Source organism: Tubulanus polymorphus, chromosome 8 (genome assembly GCF_964204645.1).
Source record: "Tubulanus polymorphus chromosome 8, tnTubPoly1.2, whole genome shotgun sequence".
Classification (NCBI taxonomy): domain Eukaryota; kingdom Metazoa; phylum Nemertea; class Palaeonemertea; order Tubulaniformes; family Tubulanidae; genus Tubulanus; species Tubulanus polymorphus.
In genome coordinates this window covers 11,664,167-11,682,802 of record NC_134032.1, presented here as the reverse complement: position 1 = coordinate 11,682,802, position 18,636 = coordinate 11,664,167, and the positions used below count along the sequence as shown (strand labels likewise).

The following is an 18,636-nucleotide window of genomic DNA, read 5'->3' as shown; positions in this document are numbered from 1 at the left end:
ATACCGAGGGTGTTCGTACAAACTCCCACGCGTGATCACTATGTTTATTTAATGTAAATGCCGGTGTTTTTGTATGTATTCACTATTTTTGTAAATATAGAATTGTTTTTTCCTATTTTCTATCTTACTTGAATTTCTTAATCTCTTATTGGGGCCGATTTAACACTATAGGCAGAGTTTTAGTTTGACTGGCGACAGCTGAAACTGACCATGGCGTAATAATAACGCTTATCCTGGCTAAGATAAAAATGTAGCATCTGTTCTAATGACCAATAAATTTACTTATTTCATTCAGAGAATAAGAATCCCAGCGTTGCATATATATTTTAAAAGGGATTAATCGCATTAATAATCACATCAAACCAAACCCTCATGATCGATACCACAGGTGTTTTTCTCTATTACTGCGACATAAATTCCTTCCGGTCGTTCACCGGTTCACGCGACCTGTACCGGTACCGTTCGCAGCATGCATTTGGCAAATGATGGGTCTCGCATAATATACAAACACATCTACCGGGTACACTGACCGATCGATCATTCAGCTCAGAAAACAGTCGCAAAATATCTAAACGGATGCGATATTTATCAGTGGTGGAATTGACGTTACCAGGAGAAGATTGACATGTAACTATTGGAAATATATATTTACGTACATTCTATAACTTATGAGCGATAGAGAATGAACAGTATTAATCAAGAATTGCCGATTGACTTCTCTATGTCTACAGAGAATTTAAATAAAGGTACGTGTACATTTTTTCATGGCTTATCATACTTCCAGGAATGGAAAGGAACGAAAAGGAACGAAATGAACCGAATCATTTAAGACAAGTATACGCGGTATACGGTCTCATGTTCTTTTTGTTCCGCTCCGTTCCCGGAAGTATCATAAGCCTTTTTCCTACAAACATTACTATCAGGAAATCTCTTCGACTTAACTCGTCACGAGGGGTCCGGCCCTTATGGGTAGCCCGAGCCAACTGTTTGCAAGGCTGGAAGCTTGAGTGGCTGAAACGATTTAGTTAGTCGATATCGCTACGATAACTCTGATTTAGCCGATTGTGTCTCCTCTGCTCCTAGAATCATGGAATATAAAAAGTATACTTAACTAATAAACTCCCCAGCATTCTATACACAAATATAACTAAAATACCGGTACTCTAAAAAGTTCTACAAGTAGAGAGATCGCAACTCAGGGGCTCCCCTGGATCCGACCCTGATTTTCTTCCTAATTCTGAAATCGCTCTCGGTGGAATATCTGCAGTCCCTATTGCGTTTAGTCAGTGGCTGGATGCCTAAGAAACAGGCCATCTCCGATGAGGTGTATCTGTGGGGATCCCTAACAAAGTAGTTACCGTGCCATGGTATCCACCCGGATAGATTAAATTTCCCTAACTTCTCGTCAAAAACTGGTCCTGGCAGAGCTCTATCTGTTTCGGAATGGTATTTCAGACGACATGAAAAAGAAATCGGTACCGAGAACATCTGCCATTGTGAGGTCATTGATGCCATACTTAATCGATGTCAACAGAAAAGTATGCCGAGTATGCGGGGATAAAGCGATTGGTTGTAATTTTGGAGTAGTTTCGTGTGAATCGTGCAAAGCATTCTTTCGCCGTATGGCGTTTAGGGTAAGCCTTTTTAATTCATGATAATCAGTTTCATTATCACGGGAGGTCTCTGCCTGATTTGCATATCGCATAGGCAAATCCGTTACATCGTGAGACTTTGCTGCCACCACGTTCCTCCGTTGCAGGGATTTGAATTCGATTATCATTGACTCTCGCTAAGACGCTGCAGACGGTGTTTTAATAGGGAAATATGCTATTTCTTTGAAATATTAACATCGTATGTACAAGGGAAATCTCGATCTCAGAACTTATAAATCCGGCCATTGAAATATAGATGTTATAGGTAATCGCTAAGTTCCATGCATGCTATATGAATAGATCTTAAAACATAAAACTTGAATTTAAATTTTGCCCGCTAGAATTAGCGTAAGAACCCTATTCAACCAGTATAAGCTAGACCTATAAATCTTCGGTCTAGTAACATCTCTACCCTTTCAACACTTACCACTGCCAAACTCTAAGTGATCTTTTTTTTGTTAAATCGTGCTGGTACCACGCTGATGTTTAAAGTTTATAAGTTGGTTGAATGAAATATGTCTCTTTAGACATGAGGTTTTAAATTTCATGGGATTCCAACCTGATATGATGACCGGCATATTGTTGGTCATTACTCTTTGAATTAGGTATAAGAGTGTTTAAACGGTACAAATCATTGCTACATTTTCAGGTTTTAAAAAGCCGATGTAAGGGCCACTGCGATGTGAACAAGGTATCGCGGATCTACTGCAAAAAATGTCGCTTGATGAAATGTTTCCGGGCCGGCATGGATAAAAATTTGGTATTCCGTAAGTAAAACCCATCCTCCCTCGGCAGAGATTCGAACGTGATGGCATCGCTATATTCAGCCACGGCTCGAAACCCTATGACGAAACCTGTCTGAATAGCGCCCTAAATGTGCAGTTACATGACATGCACTGGTTATTAGCTTTTGAGCCATGAGCTTTGAGTGAGCATTCGGCATGGCGATTTCATGATGAGGCTGCAGTAAACTTTGCGTAATCGGATGAATACTGATGGCCCCGATTTTTCCTTCTCTTTTTCAAAGAAATTCATAATCCAAAGTCGGATTCAGAGTCGGAAACTCGCCTACCTCGCAGTTGTCTTTTTGGCCCCTAATAAAAAAAATTCAGTTAAAATCCCTCACCGAAAGTCGGAGGGCTATTTTCTTCCACAGTTGCAGTTTGAATTCTTTTCTGTTTCGGCCCTTAGCAGTTCCTGGCTTGGAATCGAAAAGAAAAATACACCCGAAATTTAAGCGTTTTAAAATCATTTCTTGAATAGATGTTGATTCAATTGTTCCGTTTACAGAAATTAATTCTCAAGCCGTAGTTTTCGGAAAAGGTCGGAAATCCGACTTCTTCAAAGTCGGGACTTTTTCTAAGTTGGATGACTTTTCTTCGTCCCAAAAGATCTGACCTATATACGCATGGTTTAAGTTAAAGAAAGCTCGTGCGTCAAAATAAACTAGTTAGCCTACAAAGAACTATTCGATCGGCTACGTAGTTGTTTTAATTCAGTTCAAAGCGCGATCGATGCCCCTCTACGTCTGGGTTAGATAGAAATCAATAAGAAGGGTTGAATGTCCCCTTATTCAGGCAACTGCTCAACGCTGTATTGTTGTGACTGAACGCAGGTGGCCCGCGTAGAGGGCGATCACCTCTTGATAGTAAGGCCTACGTATGCTGATCATTAAAATCTACCTTTGGTGTTTTGACTCTGATTCATTTCGACTTAAAAAGGTGAAGTGACTGGACAATCAAAAACCGGTCGATTGTCGAGAGTCGAGTGTGCGTGGTGCCAGGTTCAGGCCATCACAAAACAATATGGATCGAAACCTCGAAGTAATGATTCGCGAATGAATATAGGGGAGTTCTCTCCAGTCAAATGATTACATCCATTCAAAGATGAAAACGCAATAATTTCGAACATGTAATCATCTTCAGTCTGATTACTCCACGTTCAGACCCAGGCCTACGCACTATTAGCTCAGAGACGAATTACATTCTATGGATAGAAAATGCGTCCATATAGATTCAGCTTTCCATTAACTCGAACAGAACTATGGCGCATTAGTGCGCGTGAAGTAGGAGTTTATTGACACACATGCTGCGGTATTGAACGAAAAAAAAACCATCTATATGACGATATGAGACGAGTTGTAAAACGCATGAACTACCGGGCGATGCTCTGTGCAAAAAAACGCATTGTAAAATTCATCATATGGCACCATGGCAGCCAATCGAATTTTCTTGTTTGCGCGATATCGATACAGCTTCTCAAAATTCTTACTGTATTTTTTTCGATACTTAATTTGAAGGTTTGGGCAGGTAAGATGTCCACTCCTATCGAAAATGGAGGTCATCGGCCACGAAAGCACATCAAATAATGGCCGCCATGTTGAATGATGGGGATATGCACGAAACTTGATGTTCGTACGAGGGATATATATTCGAAAAGTGATTGCACATTCTTGGGACGAATATATTGTTAGACAACATGGTGGTCTTGGTGGTAGATACTTTTTAAGAAATGAATCCGAAAATATGCAAATCCGAAGGCTGAGGGTCAAATGTGCAGGTTTTAACTATCTTTGAAAAAAGAAAGGGGCAACCTCAATGGGAAGGCAGGTCCGGACCTACTTAATCCGCTCCTGGGTTCTTTGCTGCAGGTTGACTGGTATAACATAATATCTGAATTAATTTTCAGGTAACGGTCGACAACGTGGTAAGTTGTTGAGTCAACAGCGTCTGAATACAGGTTACTGGAAAAATAATATCGATCCGGTTGATGTTCTTTCAAATGAGGACCGGACGCTGATAACCGGATTAAACGCCGCCTATACAAATATCTACAACAACAACAACAACAACAACCAGTCAGATACTAACGCGTCCCTGGCAGTCATGGCTGACAAATCCGTGCATAATCTTATCAAAGTAACTAAAGGAATCGACGATTTTTGGAGCCTTGAAATCCGCGTTCAAATCGAACTGCTCAAAAATTCCGTCATCGAGATCTTAGTGTTATTATCCGTTCCGTCGTTCAGCGCCAGAAGCGGAAGTTACTTGTGGCTGTGGCTCGAACAGAACTCTTCGATTCACGAATCTGGACAACCTCTGTTCGCGTTGTACGCCGCGTACTCGAAACTTGTAAAAAGTCTCAATGGGCTCGTACGGCGAGACAATAACGTTATTTATCTTTTGGCTACGATTTCACTGTTTACGGCGTGCCCGGGGATCCACGCGTTAGGTTGCAGTGACGCGATATTCGCCTACGCGGAGAAGTACGCCGGCTTGCTGAATCGATACGTAAAAACTAAGCATTCATCGCAAAGAGTGCTCTTTCCACATCTAATGATGGAACTTTGTAATCTGCAGTGTATCAAGGAACATCATCGGCGCGTTTTGGCGACGAACGACACAAAGAATATCGAACCGCTGTTCGCCGAGCTTTTCAATCTACAGTGGTTCAAATTGAAATAGGGGCACTTTATAAAAAAGCAGTTTACCATAAACCATTATTGCAGAAAGTTTTAGTTACTAACCTCGTTACAGCGAACTTCACGGGACCAGAAAATATGTTCGTTATAACCGATAGTTCGTTAAATCATGGAGTAATCTTCAATGATTACTCCAAGGTTGTATCCAGTACGACATTTATCAAATCCTCTATTTTTTATATCGGATGAATCGTTGTATCCGAGTTCGTTTTAACGAGGTTCCACTGTATGACTGTTTTACTATTACGTATCATGGCGTTTACTATTACTAATAAAACTCGGATTTCTGCCAAATTGTCTGGGAGTTTACATGACCCCGATACACATAGAGTTCAAGTGTCTTGATTTTGATTGACCCCTCAGTTCGTCCCCCAAGGTGTCTAAAATAATCTGTTTGTAAAGGCTTTAGAATAATTTGTAGGCCTGGTTAGGCTTTATAAATACATTTTGTACTGCTGCCCAGGTTCTACAGTTTCGCTTGTAAGAAAATATTGGTTTCAAGGAATTATACAGGCTTGAATTTAGGAATCATCTCAGCCGGGAGGTAAGCGGGCAGGTCGCGACAGGTAGATGATAATAATAATCATTAATTATCAAAGGAAACTTTTATTATGAATGTCCCGACTATCCGAATAGAACTATACAAAACAATATTTTTTCTTGCTGAAATCTGACTTTAATTCTTCCACCATCTTGATTTTCTCGCGTGCTTTGTTTGCAACAAAAAAAAAAACAAATACTGCGCCCTCTTTTTATCTGCCCCAACTGACTATCTATATATTTGTCTTAGCTAATTTTCACCAAACCAACTAGCACATGAAATAAGGAAATATGCGCTGGATGAAAATTATGAAGAAATTATGCTAAAGAAATATTTCTTCATCTAGTTTCAAAATTACCAAGTTAATACTTGTATCCATTCTCAGGGCAGAGAATGATATTCAAGAATATCCCAGAACACTAAATTACTAAAGATCTTAGAGAGAAAATTACAAAAACCGAAATCCCGAAATCATAAAATACAGTGTGTTAAATGGATCTATGAATCCAAAACATATTCAAATTACTCTTAAATTAATTAATTAGGCAACGTAATTATTTACGTTACGTATTTGAACTTATTTAGAAACGACCGCTATATTCTCTGATATCAGTTTGACGGGTTTCTGACGTGGAATTCCTACAATTCAGTCGTTTCTAAATAAGTTCAAATACGTTACGAAAAATAATTACGTTGCCAAATTAATTGATTGAAGAGTAATTTGAATATGTTTTCAATTCATAGATGCACTTAAAACACTGTTTATGCTCATTTCGGGAGGTTTTGTATTTTTATCTGGCGTCTAAAGTGTATTTCGATGCTCTACTCCCTCTGTCGGATTTTCACTGCACTAAATTCACAATAAATCCTTTGTGTAAATGCTATATACATTTTCATACGGAAGAAATGACGAATTCGACGTCTGTTCAGCATCAGCACAGATCAGACGCAGTACCTCTGCACCAAACATCCCTGTCTTAATTCTCTATTCATCATCTGGGCAACTGTGAATCAGTATCAGAATAAACCGCGTTTGCAGCTAAAATCATTCTTAGTGACCTGAATGCTGAATAGGTGATGATATGTTCATCTACAAACGCAGTCTATTTTAGTACTGATTCGCAGTTGGTTTTGAATCGACAGGCCAGGTTCGAACCCTGAATGTCGGGACTCTCTGAATCGGTATCAAAACACCTGGTATGAAATTTATACACAGCCCCTGGTTTGATTCTGCGAGTCCTGCTGTTGAATAAATGATGAGGTGTCTGGGGTTATAGCCCGGTCTACTGATAATGATCCACGGAAATTTGCAGGAAATTTGCAGATTCGAACTCGGGACACTCCTAATTGTTTAGCATATGACAGAAAAATTACGAAATTTTTTACTTATCGATAATTTATTTAACAAATATTTCTAAAAGCATTTAAGTATTACACATTTACATCATATTTACTGAACCCTCGACTGCCAGAGAAAGAATCCATCGACTGCCGCAGTAGCATTCTCTACTCTCACCTCCATAATACTATATGAAAATCTATATGAATTCTTTACAAAGGATCTATTATGATTTTAGTTCAGTGAAAATCCAACAGAGGGGGCAGGGCATCGAAATACCCTTTAGACCTTAGAGAAAATTACAAATACCTCCCGAAATCATAAAATACAGTGTGTTAAATGGATCTATGAATCCAAAACATATTCAAATTACTCTTAAATAAATTAATTAGGCAACGTAATTATTTACGTAACGTATTTGAACTTATTTAGAAACGACTGTTATATTCTCTGATACCAGTTTGACGGATTTCTGGCGTGGAATTTTTATGATTCAGCCGTTTCTAAATAAGTTCAAATACGTTACGAAAATGATTACGTTGCCAAATCAATCGATTGACGATTAATTTGAATATGTTTTCAATTCATAGATACACTTAACATACTGTTTATTTTCATTTCGGGAGGATGTCAAAATTGAGGACATCAAATTTTCATTAATCAGCATCTGAAATCTTGCAGTAATCGGACAGGCTGGAAATCACACACAGGTCAAGTCGAGAGATATACGAAATAATGTAATTCGTGTTGGATAAAAAAAACCTTGTTACGGGAAAATATTTCTTTCTGGAGTTTCCAAAATAAACTGTTCCGCCTAATTAGTGCGCTTTGTAAATGGGGCACCCAGCATTTATTTTTTTTCTGCAGTTACAGGGGCGTATACTTTTACGTATCATACCCAAAACACGACGTGGTTAGAATTGTCGCACGAGAGTAAAGTGATATCAATGAAAATGCACGGGACGCAGCGGCGGATCCAGGATTCCATGGAGGGGGTGCACAAATCCAAATAGGGGGGTCTGCGGGTCCAACCCCAGAAATTTTTTTTAAATTAGATGCGCGGAGACGCGTTCTGGGCACTTTCTCGGTTAATAATGACATCGTCTAAGACATTATTTATGACATCATCTAAGCTGCGCATTCCTGCCCACCGGGCTAGTGTGTGGCAGGGTTGTACCGTGGCGAATCTCGAGCGGCGTTTACGTATATTTTCTATATAAAGTTCTTGAATTTTGAAAGTATTTTCAATTATCTCTCTGGAGTAATATCGACTGTCATTTTCACTCGAATGGCCAAGAAATCAAATTCCGTTTCTCTAGCTAGGATTCGACTGTCTCACTTTTCTCAAAACTACCCAGCGTCGATCACTCACCAACTTTAGCATTCAGATCGCTCAGAATCGGTTACAATAGATCTGAAACACCCCTGGTCGCCATCCACACCAAATATGGCTGGATTTCAACCTGGTATACCCCTGTTCATCCACACCCACAGAAGTTTTGTTAAATGACAACTTTCCGGAATTATGGTGTTCAGTTTCCGGTGTTTTTGGTGTTCTCTCGACCATAATGAACCCAGTACTGATACAGAGAAGAATATAACAATTACTATTATGATTAATATCATTATTATATATATATATATATATATATATATATATATATATATATATATATATATATATATATATATATATATATATATATATATATATATATATATATATATATATATATATATATATATATATATATATATATATATATATATATATATATATATATATATATATATATATATATATATATATATATATATATATATATATATATATATATATATATATATATATATATATATATATATATATATATATATATATATATATATATATATATATGTGTAGTAACTAATTACTTTGATATTTTCAACAGAACACTGGTCAGTCCTTAGGTACTTGAATTTTTATCAGTGCCGAACTGGCCAGTGTCTTATCAGTAACTATATACGCACATGTACTATGTTTCACTCTCCCTCTCATCCGTCACTCTTAATCAAGTGGACGTGTATATCACTTGCTCTCTTTCGTTCTTTTACACACATCTGAGATGGGAACCTCGGTAAGGAATAGATAAAATGTTCTATCGACTGACATCCCGATGACGTTTATTACACCGTAACCAAACTCAGATGTAACTTCCATAACTACATGTTATGAACTCAGGGGAATCATGAGTCGAATATAAAGCTATAATCATTATTATTCCGCTGCTGCAGTTCTGTTCGATCCGACGACCAGCACTGTCAGTTCTAAAATGATGGTTCGAAACGTAACGTGCGCGAAACAAACAGAATCGCTTTGGGTGACGGTGTATGTACGCACACCGTTACTAGTTTTGTCACTTATCGCTGGAGTTACATCAACAATCGTTTTCACTCGAATGGCGAGAAAATCGAATTCAGTTTCTCTCGTTACTCTACGGTACTATACAGGAATTGACTGTCTTGCGCTGATAGCGAAGCTGACCAAAGGAGGAATTCGATATTTAGTGGCTTACATTATCATGGGAAATGGAGCTTTTTATGTTGAATCTAAAGAAAGAATGCCATTGATGCTTTTAGTTACAATCGTTCCTACTACATCCATCCAGATGAATTCAATTTGGACTGTGGTTTATATTTCATTCATAAGGATGATCAATGTATTTTTTCCACTGAGCTCATTATCGTGGCTTACAATCCGTAGAACATGGATCATGGCATGTCTGCTGAGCTTATCAATTTTTCTTCTAAACTTCTTTCGGTTTTTCCAGATGGGTTACGTGAAAAGTGAATATACATGCCCGTACGGTCAGCCGAGGTATGTTTTCAAACATACACCAAATACTAATCAAATACGAAAGTTTCATGCCTTAACTTTCGATAGCGTTATTCCCCTGTTTGCCATAATAACCCTATCTCTCTTGATATTGTACAAAGTTGTTACTCGCAAACACGAATCAAAACTCGCGGGCTCGAAAGAGCAATCCAGCAATCAGGCATTGAGGATGATAACTATGGTCGTGAGTGTTGTCTTCATATTAACATCGCCTAATGCTGTCAGTAGATGTCTTATAGCATTGAAGGGGATGAAATTAATGAAGTACGAACACCAAAGCAAGGTTTCAAATGTTGTTATAACATTGAGGGATGTAACCTCTTTTGTGAATATGTGTTTGTTTATATTTACCAGTCCAAAGTTTCGTTCTTCGTTTATTGGATGTCGCATTAGGTAGTTTTCCTACAAGTATTAGGCCTTTTTCAATTACATTTAGTACGAATCCGCCTCCGAGAATACTGCGAAAATCATCAAATTAAAAAAGTAAAATAATTTATTTGTAGTCATTTGTGTTTTCATCGCAAATTTTCAATGAAGAATTTTTGTTATGTCCGTCTTGATTTTCAATCTAGTATCTTAATTGTAAAAGTAAAAAAAAAATGTAAAAAATATCTCAATTTTCAATCTTATGATTTGCAAAAAAAATTAGGTTTTTTTGTCATTTCTCCCATCATTTGAATAAAATTCACCACTATTTCCATTCCTCTCGTTTTTTCTGCAGTCCTTCACAAGTGTTATGTGAAAAATACTCAAATGATAAAAAGATTTTTATTTCTAATTTTTCCTGTTCCCTTCCATTTCAAACACCTATTATACAAAATTAAATTCTTATTTTCCCCCTTAGCCCTCTTGTTTTATTGCTCCAAGTAATTAAAAAAAAACCTTATCGGAGAGTGTTGGTACCGGTACGTAAAATTTCAGTATCCAGTCGCAGGTGGTTAGACCAGACGCAGTACGCAGACGCATAGTAGTGTAGACTTTGATTATAATTTTTCTTTCATCTACGCGAAAAAGGTCAGAGTTCTCAGATGTAATTATCGATGCGAATCGACTAACCAGCGCACATTTGGACATGTTAAATCATAAAAACTTCGCAAAAAGAAAAAAGTATAAGCACAGCATTCAGATAATCCTTATATTCAGGAATCCGGAATTCCAGTATATATTCCAGTTATTCAAACCCTCAAACTCAGAAATGTTTTTCTTTTACTTGTCCGAAAGCTTGACCGAGAAAGGGCTAATCTGTTTCAAGTGACGAAAATGTCAACTGATGGGAGTACGGTTTGAGATCTTGAGACAGAAATTGTCACCTATAAAACTGATAAAAACGTCACCTATTAAACTGATGGGTTATATGGTTTGTGAATGGCTTTAAAACATCAAACAAAAAGTTGTTTTATTGGAAAATATATCTCTTTTCGTGTAGTTACTGTCTCAGTGATCTAGATGTTGTGAAAACAGATGATGTAGAACCTACGAGTAATTAAGATAATTGCTCGTAGGTAGAACTGATATGCTGACCGTGTGCATGAATATTCCGATTTTAGCGCCATCTATTGGAATTTCGCTGCACGAACTAAACTGGTCTTACTCTGTCCTGTTCTTTTTTATCATTTTTTGAAAAACACACTCGCCATCTAGGCGATATAGGACGCTACGCGGTAGCATAACATGTACCCACTAGATGGCGAACGTGATTTCAACATATTCAACAGAAATGCGAGACATAATAAGTGCAAACTAGTCAGTTCAGCGAAATTCCAATAGATGGCGATCATAGCATATTGGCTAAAGCTTTTTTGAACATCAAGTTTATAATTAGATATATCATTAATGCATCCGGTTACAACGGTTTGGAATATTGGGCAAGTGTAATCCTATACAAAGGGACTTATTTTGGAGAACTTGTCAAGTCCAAAAAGGACACTTTGATCTCCATAAACGCAATTACATGTATATGTCATTGTTGAAATATTGGACTTTAACAAGTCTCATAAATTTCCCTAGATCCGCCCCTGCCAACAACATTCGAAGTGCTATTTTGTGAAAGTGTTGTCATCTGTTACGGTCGCCCGCTAAACCGACAAGCGTATATTCCATTGTGGCCAAAGTCAGATTAGTAATTCATTCTAAATAGGTCTTCTTCAAAACTTTCTTGGGAAAAGTTCGATCCCTCAAACCCCTAGAAGAACCGGTATGAAACAGAGCTGTCCTGTGAAATGAAACCTCAAATGCCATGAAAAATGAAAACTACGATCATTTCTTAATTGAAAGAGGATTTTCTTATTCATTTATTCATAACATCATATATCATAATCATCAGGCAAACAATCTACACACATAAATCCTTTATCATACATCCTCTAGCTTATTTCTATAATTAGGCTAAAAAAGTTTATACCTTGTTTCTGATTTCTGACTAGCTTAAAATCTAAAATTTGATTCAACCAACCACCTATCTACCCTATACATAACATTTTTCAAATCATGATCAATTTAACCATGACAGATCCAGCAGCTATAGAAATTAACTGGTTACAACTGATTTTATTGCATTTTATGTGACCCGGCCTATTAGGATAAACCTGATATCATTTTACTATCTCCAAATGATTTTGATATGATCCGATATGATCTCCAATTGTTTTTGGGGATGAATCACATGACTTAAATTTTGATCGTATCCTCTGTACTGATTGAACTTGAACGGTCTCGCCTCCAACCGCCAATCTGGCTTTCAATCATCGCTGGAGGTTTCTTTAGCCTGGTGAGCTTGCAACGTAGTTAGAATTACCTCAACCTGTAAATCAAAATGAAATTCAAATCATTGACCAATAGGAAATGCAAAGTTTCGCATCAGTCATTTTATGTATCCCAAGGACCATCAGGGATGAGTTACTGGTAGAGAATTGGAATACAAATCGGAACTATCACTATATGAGGTCCAGGAACAGCATGTCTATAGGTCCTTGGTTAAATACATAAAGACAACTGACAGGTTCAGTATTGAACACCCTTTAGTGTTTAAACGAATAAACAAATCAATGATCTTGGAACTCACCACAACCATAGAAAATATATTGCAATTGATTGTGGTTTTATAATATAATGTTGTTACCCAGGGACGTCGGAACCCCAAGGCCGCACTTTTTTGCCGAAATTAATATTTCTTAACTAGGGTCGAGGGATGCCATGCCCACTTGGGAAGTGGTCTGAAATGCTCAACAATCTGACAATTTCAATATTCAACGCCCCCCTGGTGAACATATACTGAAACCAATGACCTTGAATCTCACTTCAATCATAGAACATGCCATGAGCTAAAATTTTGAGGCGGGGCAGGCCGCGAGTTTCGAGGTCGTCAGAAGTTCCTCGTCCGGTTCCTCGTCCTGCGTCGGTCTGATCATGGCATCTCTCTGTTTCGGCTGTTGCTCGGTGATCGGGCGAGCGTTGGCCGCCGTGCGTTGCATCGCTGATGGTTGAGTCGGTCGGGCCTGACGAATTTGACTTCCGGGCATCGCTAGGAAACCTACACCGGCGAATAATCAAGAATCATTAATTCTATGTAATAGTTGAATAGCCGTACTGCGACACGATGAATCTAGTTATCCGAACTAACCTGTAGCTTGTTGAGGTCTCATTTGAGCAGCTGTCTGCCATCTCGGCTGAGCCGGTCTCATCTGAGCCATCTGCGGCGTATAATATCCCCTCTGAGCCTGAGGAACTGTCGGCATGAAGTAACCGGTGGCGCCTGGTTGGAATATCTGTCCCAACTGTTGATTCTACAAATCAAAAATCATTCACATTGCAGCATCAGATCTTCTTATAACAAAGATTTATACCCGGTGGGTCCAGTTCTGCAGTTGTTAGATTTGACTCGAAATTTTTAGATTTGACTTGAAAAAAAGGTAATTCATTTTTCAATCGAGGGTCAAGGGTCAAATCCTTTGTGAAAAAATCTGCAAATCTCAATATTTGTTAAGATGTCCAATTAAATGTTGATAGTCAGCAATTATTTTTTCTGTCCCTAAAACTAAATCATCATTCAAAATCAACCATGATAAAAAAATTAATAAATCCAAGAGGAAGTGAGGAAAGAAAGACGAAAGATAGAGGGACAGGAAAGGAGACAAAACAAGAAGGGACGGGGCAAGATAAGGTTAGGAGGCAAAGCATAGTGAGTTTGGGGAAGAGGCAAACCACAATGGGTAGGGGAGGGGGGTGAGAGGATAAAAGGACAACATTAACTTGAGAAAAGATGGCAGGAAGAAGCAAGCACTGTCTGTCTATGTTGTTAGCTAACTAGGAAGGACGCGCTATATCATCAAGAGACACATACCTGCATTCTCATGCTAGCCAATCTCTGTTGATACTGCGACGCCAGCTGCGGTTTGCGAGCTTCTTTACGCTGACCGAGAGCGACGTAGAGAGGTTTCCTTACGACGATACGACCGTTCATCTTGGTGATCGCTTCCGTCGCTTCCTCCGGAGAACTGAAACACACGAATCCGAATCCTTTCGAGACACCTTCCTTGTCACGCATAACCTATATAAATTAACTGCAAAATTACCTTTCAATAAAAAAAGACAAACAAACAAGCTCTACTGCATCGACGGTTTGCCAAAAAAGCCTAGTTTATCTTGAAAACTGCAATGAGACAAACTAAAACCACATCACATTCCAAATTGGACGATTTGATTTACCAATGTTTTCAGGAGGATTTACAGTACAAATCTGGAAAATTTAAAAGGCTGGATATGCGTTCTTGCGACCTATGGGGTGAAAATATCTAAACTCTTAATTCTTTAAGACAAGTATTATATATGATCAACATACATCGCATAAGAGAATCTTCATGATTGCCCGGGAGCTAGAAGAATGACTGCAAGATGACCTGCATTTCGGAAGCGCTCATATGTAAATTATCCTGACAAAATATTCACTCTTGGGTGCAACAAGATATCCAATGCTAATATCTTCAATTCATAAGAGTAACTTTGGAAAATATTATTCACTCTTACATGGAACTATAGTAACTAGTAGTGGGAACAAGCCAGCCAGTAATGTTTTGAGTTGGTCGACTTATCACATGCTTATCAGTTCCGATTTAAAATTGTTGTTGATACTGGCTGTTTTAGAATGAAATGCTGCACGATTATAACGTGGAATAGATACATATTAAACGTTTCCAAAAGTGAATTTCATTGAAGGTGAACTTTTCTAATGCCACTCCTCCTGAAAAGGGTAGGTCAGAAAATAGATTGAAGGAATTCATAGCCAGAACTGCCGCGTAGGAGTATATATAAATAGTGAAAAAGAATATAATCAACTGTAAAGTGATGAAAACAATGTCGTAGGGTGTTCTGAGCGATACAGATTAACCGAGGTCAGTAGCTGGCGCGGATCTAGCCTAGGTTTCTGAGTACTGCTCAAATGTGGAAGGGCAACTATCTCATAAGAAATGTAGAATTTTTAGGGCTCGGAGATACGCTCTGAGCACATTTGGGGCAACAAATCCATCTATGCATCCATCCAAAAATGTTCAACTTTGAACCAATGGCATTTTGATGAAGGATCATTCATAAAAGAAATAGGTTTATAATTTCCGATTATTCAAATCTACCATTTTAATCACCTTTACCACAACCATCCTCCATCGGCAGGGATTCGAACCTGATGGCATCGCTACACTCAGCCACGGCACAAACCCCTGCCACACTAGACCAGGTGCGCAGGTACATGCGCAGCTTTGCTGCACGAAAAATTGCGGCACAATCATATTGCTCGTTGTATAATCGCTGAGGTAAATTTCACGGTAGAACTATAAATGGGAAAACCCGGGCTAAAATAAAACAGGATTTCTGATTGGCTAATAATGACATCTTCTAAGCTGTGCATGTAGCTACACACTCGGTCCAGTGTAGCAGGATTGGGATTCGTACCCTGGCAATCTTGTTGCCATCAGGTTCGAATCCCTGCCAGGGGAAGGATGACCAGAATTTGTAAAATAGTTTGGAGGGCACTTCATAGAAATGTGAGTACCGCTCAAGCGGTAGGCTGGATACGCCCCTGAGTAGAACCTGGTCACTTCGGATCGTTCTGGTCCAATGGAATTCTACGAGAAATTTAAACAAAACATCATATATGTCAGCATAGGTCGACTGTACGTGAAATCTGATCGAACGGATCCGAATTAATTAAGCCTATTTGACTGTATGATATCATAAGTCACGATCACACGAGCGTTTAAATTTGGCCCGTGCCAAATTTGGCGCAGGAAAACTGTTCACACGGGTGCCAAATGGGCCCCGAGCCTATTCGGCCCGGGAAAAAAATGTTGGAAATGCCAAATTTAGCACAGGACAAATGAACTTTTGAATTGCAGCAGGTACCAGAAATGACCTACTTCGCTTTGTTTGGCCATTGTTTAGTATCGGGTGGGCGGTGCGATCGAGGCTTTAAGCCCCCCGCACACTAGCGGCAACAACGACGCCGGCGTCAAAATCACCGAGTGTGCGAGGGCAATTTTCAGGCTTTTTTGCAGCTTGCGGCTTTGACGCCGACATCTAACATGTTTGATGTTTTTGACGTGGCACGGCAAGTACCCCCGAGTGTATTGCCGCAGGATTCGGCCCGATTCAGTTTCAATGTGCATGCGTCGAGATCATATTGATTAATTGGCCACTTGACCTACTATAGTGGCAGATGCAGCACTTAAAGATGTGTCGTTGTTGCTAGTGTGCAGGTTTTCGGCGTTAATACTGCTGATAACTTGCCGCGGCGTACTTGTTGCAGCGGCTTTGGCTCTAGTGTGCGGCCCGCTTTAGTTATTCATCCAACCAAATTTTCATCCGCTCATGATAATTTCAGTTCGTAAAACTCTTCTTTACCTTGGCGCTGGTGATATTTCCGTACGGTTGGAACTCCTTCCTCAATCGTTCATCGTCGATTCCGTCGTCCAGATTTTTCACGTATAAATTCACGCCCTCGTACGATTTGATGCGTTCCATTTTAATCTTCTCGAATCGGTCTTTCAATTCGGACATGCGCTCGATTTTCTTCTGCGCTCGCTGCACGTACAGCGGTTTCGCCATGCCGACGTCCTGACCGTGCATCGCCTCGACGGCGCCCTCTGCTGCCTCTGGGTCCTCAAACTCTACGAATCCGAAACACTTTGATTTGTCTCCATCTCGCATTACCTACAAAATGGAAAATCTCATTGAAAAGAACTTCATCCAATACAAAATCCTTTAAACCAACTCATAAATCAGATCAGTATCAGAGCAGGGGTAATTATTATGGGATCTTGTTATTTTACAATGAATAACAGATTTATGCAAAACATTTCAATCTATGAAACGCATATTATACACTATTGACCTACTGATGGGCCTATATGCATTGCATCTAACATATGCTAAATGAAGCCAGGGATTTTATTACAAATTACATGTACTATGAAAAAAAAGTTAATTTTATGACCCCATTTTAAGCCACTAATGTTCTATCTATTTCAACTATTCTAACAGCTTTTATAAACAACGTTATATTCAATTCTTTGAAGCAGTAATCTAAGAATTCTGCCAATCCGATTTTAAAGTGGAAATTTTCTAATTTTTTGAGTGGTCAGTGATATAGAAAAATCGCTTCAAGAATTTCGAGCATTGAATGACTGCTCCCGATAATACGGGTACAGGAATAACAGGACCCTAAACCTCGGCCTATCATGTCATCATTCCACTACTGGGGGCAGGGTCGGGTCTAAACCTTGCAAGGGAGAGACTACCATTTTTCCAACTTCAGTAGTAAGTAAGAACCAAGATGTTGATATAAACCAACTCATTTTAACTAATTCTGGGGTTGACATCTACCTAACCCACCTCCAGGATAGTTAACTTTGTATTGAATTTGTAAGAATTTTGGAATTCGTATGAATTCCACTGACTGACATCAACCCTGAAAAGGAGATAATCAGGAAGGGCCGTTACTCGTACCTTGGCGCTTGTGATCTTTCCGTATTTCGAGAACATCTCGCCGAGTTGGTCGTCACTCGTATCTTCCGGGAAATGTTTCACGTAGACGTTGTTGAATTTTTTCGCCTTGTCGCCGAACATCTCTTGAGTTCCGCTAAAAAATGCGAGTCAAAAAATGTTTTTAATATTTCTGCAATTTGAGGACAACCACGGTAGTCAGTACGGTGTTAATGCACGAATTTGATCACGGTCAAGTGACTGTATTGAATATGACCAGTAACCCAGTCAAAAAAGGGTCAGTGGAAAATTTTGAAATTTCATCAATGCATTTTCATACAATTTCTAGACACTTGAGAGACACTTAACAAAAATATTATCTTACACTTGTAACGTAAGTCAAAGAACTTGCAGAATGGCTGTCATATTCTTCTTGTGCCTTGTGGGTGGAAAAAGTACCCAGAAAAACCATTGTATTTGTAAAAGGTGCTCCCTTTGACCCTATGTGCTACACCCGTCAATAGATTCCTTCGTCACTCACCACTTTTGAGCCATCAATTAGTTCGACGATTATGTCTGGGAAAACGTGTAGGCTACCCCGTACTGCTTGCTGGGTTTTCCCCTTTCTCGTTTTCATTGGTGAAGTTCATCGAGTTCATATTTTACTTTTTAACATACAGCTAGACTGGTACCACGGGGGCTCGAATTAGAGTTGCAGGTAACGTAAAAAACGATAATCTGTTAATCCAATGTTGTAGTATATATAAAATATTT

The 18,636-nt window shown here is 38.9% G+C and overlaps 2 protein-coding genes across 3 annotated transcripts; one reads left to right on the top strand and one right to left on the bottom strand.

Annotated features, from left to right (window-relative positions):
* Positions 1-682: 682 nt before the first annotated feature.
* LOC141910370 (nuclear receptor subfamily 1 group I member 3-like) lies at positions 683-5,116 on the top strand. Its single transcript, XM_074801104.1, has 6 exons — positions 683-746; positions 1,456-1,634; positions 2,302-2,419; positions 2,943-2,998; positions 3,952-3,961; positions 4,341-5,116. The coding sequence occupies exons 1-6, from the start codon at positions 683-685 to the stop codon at positions 5,114-5,116; spliced, it is 1,203 nt and encodes a 400-aa protein (XP_074657205.1).
* A 7,034-nt stretch (positions 5,117-12,150) lies between these two features.
* LOC141909536 (polyadenylate-binding protein 4-like) lies at positions 12,151-18,612 on the bottom strand. Of its 2 annotated transcripts, none has more exons than XM_074799979.1 (7): positions 18,404-18,612; positions 17,887-18,019; positions 16,783-17,091; positions 14,231-14,437; positions 13,511-13,673; positions 13,188-13,420; positions 12,151-12,691 (listed from the first exon to the last, which is right to left on the bottom strand). In XM_074799979.1, exons 1-6 carry the CDS (start codon positions 18,415-18,417, stop codon positions 13,212-13,214), a joined length of 1,035 nt encoding a protein of 344 aa, XP_074656080.1. In that variant the 5' UTR covers positions 18,418-18,612; the 3' UTR covers positions 12,151-12,691; positions 13,188-13,211. The 2 variants fall into 2 exon arrangements, with proteins under 2 accessions (XP_074656080.1, XP_074656081.1); XM_074799980.1 differs by lacking the exon at positions 18,404-18,612 and adding an exon at positions 18,248-18,390.
* Between the last annotated feature and the right edge of the window lie 24 nt (positions 18,613-18,636).

Bases quoted from the DNA above. Each gene is read 5' to 3' on its own strand.
- LOC141910370 (XM_074801104.1), top strand. From the start codon at position 683: ATGAACAGTATTAATCAAGAATTGCCGATTGACTTCTCTATGTCTACA. The intron at 747-1,455 runs GTACGTGTACAT...ATGGTATTTCAG, and splicing joins TACAGAGAATTTAAATAAAG to ACGACATGAAAAAGAAATCG. The intron at 1,635-2,301 runs GTAAGCCTTTTT...CTACATTTTCAG, and splicing joins TTCGCCGTATGGCGTTTAGG to GTTTTAAAAAGCCGATGTAA.
- LOC141909536 (XM_074799979.1), bottom strand. The intron at 14,438-16,782 runs GTAAAGAAGAGT...TAATTTATATAG, and splicing joins GAAATATCACCAGCGCCAAG to GTTATGCGTGACAAGGAAGG. The intron at 13,421-13,510 runs GTTAGTTCGGAT...TCGCCGGTGTAG, and splicing joins GAGACCTCAACAAGCTACAG to GTTTCCTAGCGATGCCCGGA.